The sequence below is a fragment of the Danio aesculapii genome, chromosome 8 (assembly GCF_903798145.1).
Source record: "Danio aesculapii chromosome 8, fDanAes4.1, whole genome shotgun sequence".
Lineage (NCBI taxonomy): Eukaryota > Metazoa > Chordata > Actinopteri > Cypriniformes > Danionidae > Danio > Danio aesculapii.
The window spans coordinates 51,684,863-51,693,383 of NC_079442.1; the positions used below are offsets into that span (position 1 = coordinate 51,684,863).

The 8,521-nt window shown below is 37.8% G+C and overlaps 1 protein-coding gene across 1 annotated transcript; it reads right to left on the minus strand.

Annotated features, from left to right (window-relative positions):
- Window positions 1–2,479: 2,479 nt before the first annotated feature.
- On the minus strand, window positions 2,480–8,371 carry mrpl40 (mitochondrial ribosomal protein L40). Its single transcript, XM_056464161.1, has 4 exons — window positions 8,195–8,371; window positions 8,006–8,083; window positions 6,763–6,921; window positions 2,480–2,821 (listed from the first exon to the last, which is right to left on the minus strand). The coding sequence occupies exons 1-4, from the start codon at window positions 8,251–8,253 to the stop codon at window positions 2,512–2,514; spliced, it is 606 nt and encodes a 201-aa protein (XP_056320136.1). The 5' UTR covers window positions 8,254–8,371; the 3' UTR covers window positions 2,480–2,511.
- Between the last annotated feature and the right edge of the window lie 150 nt (window positions 8,372–8,521).

Sequence of the window (8,521 nt, forward strand, 5' to 3'; positions counted from 1 at the left end):
AATGATGGCAACATTTCAGCTTTGAAATCACATGATTCAATGACATTTATAAATGTATTCAAATAGAAAACGGCTATTTTATATTGTAGAAATATTTTTAATTCATACTGGTGAATGGTTTTAGAACAGTAAGATATATTTATGTTTTCTGCTCAAAGTACAACATAAACAATATGAATTTTAAATATTTTTACGATTTAAAATAGCAGTTTTATTTTTATTACAGGGGTCGTCACAGGGGAATGAACCGCCAACTATTCCAGCATACGTTTATGCAGCAGATGCCCATCCAGCTGCAACCAAGTACTGGGAATCACCCATACACATTAATTCACGCAAACTGTACCACATGTCTTTGGACTGGGGGAAACCGAAGCAACCGGAGGAAACCCATGCCAACACGGAGAGAACATGCAAACTCCACACAGAAATGCCAACTGTCTCAGCCGAGGCTCAAACCAGTGACCTTCTAGCTGTGAGGCGCTACACACTGTGCCACCGCACTGCCAATCGTTGATCACGCTAATAACCATAATATAGCCATAGCCATATCACCCTGCAGCCCAAGACCAGTTACTCACTGAAGCTAAGCAGGACTGAGCCTGGTCAGTACCTGGAAGGGAGACCACATGGGAAAATGAGGTTGCTGTTGGAAGTGGTGTTAGTGCGGCCAGCAGGGGGCGCTCAGCCTGCGGTCTGTGTGAGTCCTAATGCCCCAGTATAGTGAAGAGAACACTATATTGTCAGTGAGCACTATCTTTCTGATGAGACGTTAAACTGAGGTCCTGACTCTCTGTGTTCATTAATAATCCCATGGCACTTCTCATAAAGAGTAGGGGTGTAACCCCAGTGTCCTGGCCAAATTCCCTCCATCAAGGCCTTACACCCATAGACTGTAAAATATATGGACGTAGCATCCGTGACGTCACCCATAGGTTTCTGAACACTGCAAAAGAAGCTACAAGTAGGCGCGGCCAACTGTCGCCATTTTGTTCGCTCGTCATCGCACCCACGGCGGGATACCAAACAAGGGCAAAGAGGCGGAGAGTGAGCGGAGCTACAGACACCTGCTGGCACTTTGCTTAGACCTGGCAGACAGACTTTACTTTGGGAGAAACGCTTGATACTTTATTACCTGCGACTCGTTTGTGTTCTGACCACATGTGCTTGACTGTACACTATATCAATAAAGTGTTTAGACTTTCAAAAACACTGCAGTAATACAGTGAGCCACTAAACATTGTTCTTATGACGTTTTTCAACAGGAGGAAAACGCGAATTACTTCCAAACACTTCAACTATAGTCTGTGTTAGTAAATACAGGACTACTGATGAACTCCAGCATAACACTGTATGATAACGCTTCAGATGACTGTTCTAGAGCCTACAGCTAATCAATCTGTCAGATTCTGGAGTGCTTTACGGGTCTAAAGAAAAATATTAATGATAAATGATCTTAAATAAAACAAATACATTTATAGAGATGGTATACAAGTATATAACTTTAAACGAGGCCACATGAATGGTTTGTGAGCACAATTAAGTGCACACAGCATCCCATATCATCTGATAATTGTAAGAAATAAGTCCAAAAGGCAGCTGACTGTGTAAAGCCACATAAAACAACACAAAAATACGATGAATATGCCGAGATCAGTGGCTAATCTGCCGGATTCAGCTGAGGTGAAGTGAAGGCGACCAGCGAGACCTAGCTGTCACTCAAGTGGCCACGCCCTTAATTATGCAAACTTAATTTAACCTAATATAAAGGAAATGGATGAGTTATAAAAAAATTCACCCCCCTCACAGTTGTCATGGAGGGTAATAATAGCTATATGAACCAAAATCGTTCTTTGTACCAGGCTGTAAACACCTTTTTTTCTGCTGTAAAGTTGGCCATTCTAACAGTGGGCTCAATTGCAATTTGCTCTATTATGGAGCAGGACTAGCGGAATTTTGATGAATTGCAGTTTCAGTTACTTCCGTATTGGCTTCCCGAGGGAGAGCGGGAGGTTGCCGCTTGGTTACACCAAAACTCCACCTGTTAATATCAGTTGTGTATATATGCTGGAGTCAGGGAAACGAACCTCAGTTGCAAACCTCCTGAATGTAATTCTTGGATTGCATGGGGGAAACGTAACCCAGAGCTCTGTCATCGAGTTATTCGTTTGTATCTAATACATTACTAATATATTTGATATTGAAGAAAACCCTCTCCAGACCTTTTCTTATTAAACATGCATGGAATTGGCTAAATATTCCAACAATGGCCATACACAATAAATGCGCTATATAAATACACATTACATTCACCAGATCCAGCTAATTGAGTAATCCACGTAGAAAGAACGGTCCCCATAATGTTCATTTATCTTTAATTTATAAGCTCAATCACAACACAATGATTTAATTACATCAATATAACATCATCAATCTCTCATTTTGTTCTTTCAGTCCTTGATTCAACACTTATCATCTTATTCTTCGTCTATACACAGTCACCGTCTCTCCTCACTGTATATAAACCCGTGTAATGTCGTTGTATTTTCCGTCTGGAGCCTCATAGTCAGCTTTGGGTGGTGTGTAACAGGGCCCGTGATGCAGGAAAGGGAGAGTGTCTGTATCAGGACGGAGCGCAGCAATGTAAAGCTCTTTAGACTCCAGTTTCAGCTGCATCAGCGCCTGCTTTTGGGCCTTCAGAGCCTCCTGGATCTCCTGCATCTCCATCTGGTGCTGTTTGTGCTTGTGTCTGGACCATTCCTTCAGCAGCAGAGCTCTGCGCTCGCTCTCCTCGAAACTCACCTCTGGAGGAGCACGCGTCCTGCAACACACACAGCAAATATATCAGACTCAGACTCCACTTTATTATCCCCTTTAAGGGAAACTAAAATTGCAGCAAGGTGCCGTAACACAGGGGAAGTTCCTAGTACACATTAATAAAATATTACCCCACAACATCCAATACATCATATTGAAGGTGCATCTCCCTCCCACCTGGACTCATTCAATGACCACCATTATAAAAGAATTTCTGACTCTATTTGTCCTGCAAATAGGAACTCTAAAACAACGTCCTGATGGCAACCAGCTGAAACACAGAGTACAACGGGTGATCCGGGGTGCATAGGATACCCTGAGCTCTCTTTAAAACACTAGTGTGGTAAATTACATGGACCAGTTGGGTAAAAACAACCAGTCTTCACCAGACTACTCAACTATATGACTAGTTTAATGCCTCATTCACATGTAAGGATGGCCAAGTCTCTCCATAATATTAAACCCTGAGAACTTTTATGGAATTCCACATGTGTGCGATTGCGGGAGTGTATAGGAGTTTCCCAGTACAGGGTTGCAGCTGGAAGGGCACCCGCTGTTAAAAACATCTGCTGGACTAGTTGGCGGTTCATTCCGCTGTGGCGACCCCTGATAAATAGAGACTAAGCCGAAGGAAAATGAATGAATTATATCATGTCAATATATAAAAATATAGATATACAGTTGACGTCAGAATTATTCTCCCCCACCCCGTATACTTCTGTTTAACAGAAATAATCTTTTTTTAAACACGTTTATAAACATAATAGTTTTACTAACTCATTTCTAATAAGTACTAGTGATATATTAATGCTGCTACATATGTTTATGGAGAAAAATCCTCAAACTAAATAAAGAAATGTGAAGTATATTCACATCACTGTATTAGATCAACATTTAAACAGAGCACATATTAGACCAAAGCACCTGCACGATTTTACAGTCTACAATAAATAAATATCAACCCTTCATCCTCACAACCATTTGCATATTCATATACAGTCAACTTTACATGATATTCAGTTAAAGTCAGAATTATTAGCCCCCCCCCTAAATTATTCGCCCCCCTGTTTATTTTTTTCCTCAATTTCTGTTTAACAGAGAGCAGATTTCGTCAACACATTTCTAATCATAATAGTTTTAATAACTCATTTCTAATAACTGATTTATTTTATCTTCGCCATGATGACAGTAAATAATATTTGACTAGATATTTTTCAAGACACTTCTATACAGCTTAAAGTGACATTTAAAGGGCACCTATGGTAAAAAATCTACTTTTCAAGCTGTTTGGACAGACATATGTGCATGTATGGTGTGATATAAGCACACCCAGGGCTTTTATTTCAATTTAACAACATAAAAAACGGTGGACCAATTGGAGCTGTTTTCAAACCGACCGCAACTTTACGTAGGAGAGCGGTCCCCCCGCCCACCAATATTGATTGACAGGCGCGTCATCATATCCTCAGTTTGTTGATTCACGTCCGCCATTTTCAGCGTGAGTCGAAGCGATATCACTAAAGGAACACGCTAGCTCTATTTTTAGATGCAAGGCTCATTGGGCTCAACACAAGATCAATATTCTCCACATTATCGCTCTAATCAGAATTATTGGTTGTATCTTTAGGTAGGTTTGCAAACATGTGTACTTCTCATTGAGTCTACCTTATACTTCAGCCGTTTGCATTTCTCGCGATCCCAGAAGCTCCCTGTGATCTTAACTAGCATGCGTTTTAGAATTCTAAACATAGGTTTCTATCAGGGTACACTCAAGTCGACGGCTGGGCGCCACAGACCGCTGCAGAAACCTATGTTTAGAATTCAAAAATGCGTGGCGCGACGATTCGGGACACTTCATGTTTCTGCCGCGCCACAGAGAGTGTCTGGTGTGCCGTGTCGCGGCTTCGAGCAGCGCATCCGGTGCCTCAGTCAAAGTTAATTCAGTGTGCGTGGTTATTAGTTTCTGTGTACAAGCTCAGCACTTGAAACTAGCACACAGTTGGCTGTAAAACTGTACAAAGACACAAATGATTTTGTACTCTCTGCTTGGTCTGTGTCAGAGTCCTACATGTACGACTGAATGCGGATCTTCTCTCTCCTTCTCTGAGTCTGCCTGTCTGACTCTGTTGCAAATGCAGAGCGGGTGAGCTCATGGCCCCGCCCCCTTGTTACGTTGGTGGGAAGCCGAAACTAATCTACATGTGAAGCAACACACCCATAAATCAGCGAGCTGTGGACACGCCCCCAACATGACACTTTTTAACACATTATAATAAAAAAATCTGAATTGTGTTTTAAACTGAACCTGAACTGGCACACTCAGAACCATAATATTAATATTAAATCAGAAAAAGAGGTCAACTATGGGCCCTTTAAAGGCTTAACCTTATCAATCAATTGTGGAGTTCCTCAAGGAAGTATTTTAGGTCCATTATGTTTTCTTTTATACATTAATGATTTAAGAGGAACTCTGTCTTTATGCTGATGATGCCACAATTTTAGTATCTCATCAAGACAAAAGGGCCCTGGTAGAAATCATGAGTTCCTAGTTAAAAAGTGTGTATAACTGGTTTCTAGACAATACACTTTCTTTACACATAGGCAAAACAGAGGCTATTTTATTTGCTTCAAGAGTGAAATTAAAGAAAGATGATAGTTTTGTAGTTAAGATTAATGATTGGACAATTGAGTCGAAAGATGTTGTAAATTATTTGGGATGTTTATTAGATAATAAATTATCAGGAGATGTTATGGCAAGAAAGGTTATTACGAAGATATGTGGAAAAATTAGGTTCTTAGCAAGGCAAGCTGATCTGTTGGATGTTCAATCTTTAAAATTATTGGCAGGAGCTTTAATTCAACCCCATTTTGAATATGCTACCTCATTTTGGTATAGTAGCTGCTCACAGATTATGAAGGAAAAGATGCAAGAGGCACAAAATAAATTAGTACGAATAATTTTAAAAACTCATCCTAGAGCACATTTGCACAAAGAGTCTTTTAAAGAATTAGGCATGTTCACTGTTAGTAAGAGAGTATGTTTTTTAAAACTGGGAATGGTACGTAAAATGTTTAATAATGTGGTTCCTAGTTATTTGGTGAACTATTTTCAAATGGTGAGGCATCAGCATTCATACAGTACTAGGGGTTGGGATTTTAATATTTGTTTATTTAAATTTAGAAGTCTAGTGGGGAACAATATGTTTTTATATACAAGTGCAATCATGTGGAACAAATTACCAAAAATCGATCAATAAACGATTTAAGGAGGATCAAAAAAGAAATCAAAAGATGGTTGTTTGATGAGGATAATTAGTTTGCATGGTGGACGAGGATGTTTTTATTTGATATGCTACTTGATTGTGAATAGGGTTGTAGCTGAAAGGCCCTTTCACTGCGTAGAACATATGCTGGATAGGTTGGCGGTTCTTTCCACTGTGGCGATCCCTGATTGAAATAGGGAGTAAGCCGAAAGAAAAAATGAATGAATGAAGGAATGTATTTGTGAATTATTTTGTTCCCGTTTTAAAATGTATGAGGTACTGTTTGTTTAATGCACCATCGGTATTTTGAAGCCATACTTTGTTTTATTTAACAGCGAGGACCGCAATGGAAACAAGCCCAGGGCTTTATTGTGTTTTTATCCTCGACAGTTTTTATGTCAAAATGTATGGGATACTTGTACAGCTTGTCTAAAATCTGTCAAATAAAATGTAATTCAAATTCAACTGGGTTAATTAGGCAAGGTAATGTTATTAGGCAAGTCATTGTATAACGATGGTTTGTTCTGTAGACAATCTAAAACAAATATTGCTTAAGGGGGCTAATAATATTGACCTTAAAATGGGTTTTAAAAACATTAAAAAATATTATAGGAAATACTGTGAAAAACTCCTTGCTCTGTTATCCAGACTGTGGTTATGTGTGATTATTGTTTTATTTCACCTGGTGTCGTCGAAGCTTTTGGCTGAAGTAATGAAGTCTTCAATAGGAATCAGTTCTGGAGAGACTTTCTCCATCCTTTTCAGTCTCTTCTTCAGTCGGTCTTTCACTAACATTTCTTGCCGCGGGTCCACCTTCTTCTTCTTCTTCTTGGGTTCGGCTCTGTGGTGTTTAAAACACAAAGAAAGTGCAATGAGCAATTCCAGCGTTATGCATATGATATTTGCGAGAATAACTCAAAACAAACTGACAGAGAAAGTTTATGTTGACATTATACTGAAACATCTGTTTATATTTCCTAAAACTACTCACCACAGAGTTGTGGGATCAGAATAATATCAATCTGTAAACATCTTCAATATTTTAAATGAGTGAAATAAACATGCATTATAGATGTGGCCAAAGAGTCTGGAAGTTTACAGTATACAATATACTTTGTAGAAATTCTGTTAGTTAAACTGCACAACCCAAAAGAAACAATGCTAATCGAAAGGATAAGAGTCGGCTCACTACATAACAATAATCATTGAGTTTATATTATTTTACATTTATGAGGAAAAAGCTGTTATGGATGTGAAGTGTATATACATACACTCATCCAAATATATATTTTGGTGAGTGTATGCATGTATGAATGTATGTATGTATATGTATATATATATATATATATATATATATATATATATATATATATATATATATATATATATATATATATATATATATGTGTGTGTGTGTGTGTGTGTGTGTGTGTGTGTGTGTGTGTGTGTGTGTGTATGTATGTAGATCAAATATAAAATGTCCATTTTGATTGATTAATATACACAGAAATGATATTAAAAGCAGATGAAGAGTCTAATGTTTCAACTAATTTTGATTATTAATAACAATTGAGTGAAATAATGTACCACTGTCATTCAAGCACACATATATCACCATCTACTTATTAAAATATGTTACCATGCTAAATTAGATCATGTTAAAGATGATTTTGAAGTGTCTTGCTGACAAAATATGTGAAATTTTAATTAACAACAACAAATAACAATTAATAAATGTTTGGGGGCCAAACTGTAATCATTAAATAGAGAGTTTTAATGAAGCTTAAATTATTTTTGTTCCAAATATGCTTTACAGAACGTTATTTCCCCTAAATTAACCATTGTTATACTATATTATATTGTTTAGTGAGTGTTTTCTGTAAATCGTGAACATTTTATATAACATAAATTGTATCTTTACTGACCTTAATGGTGCAGAAGTTTTCAACGAAAGCATTGAGGTAAACCAGTGACTGTGTCTGACAGCAACTACAGGCCTGCAACTGTAAAAAGAGATATTTATTATTATCATAACAATGATTATCATCCTCATGACCTCTGTGCGTTACTTTAATATTATCACGTGCACATGATATCTAAAGTCAAATACGTACCACGAGGCTTGACTCGAAATAATCCGGTTTACAGCACGACACACAAATCCCGCCATCATTTACAGAAATATCCACTTTACAAGTATAAAAAATGTGAGGAATTAAATGTGTTTTGCTCCTTTCGGTGGCCAATGTGGATCTGTAGGTCAGTTTAAAATACTTCCGCTCTCATAGACGCACTTTCGCGTTGTTATATTTTCTCTTTTAGCTGATATCTGGATTTTAAAATCTTTATTAAATATCATAATTACTACACATGTAATGCATAATGTAACATTAGGTTTAAATGGAAAGGATGTTATGAATAATTCATTTTTACCAGTATGT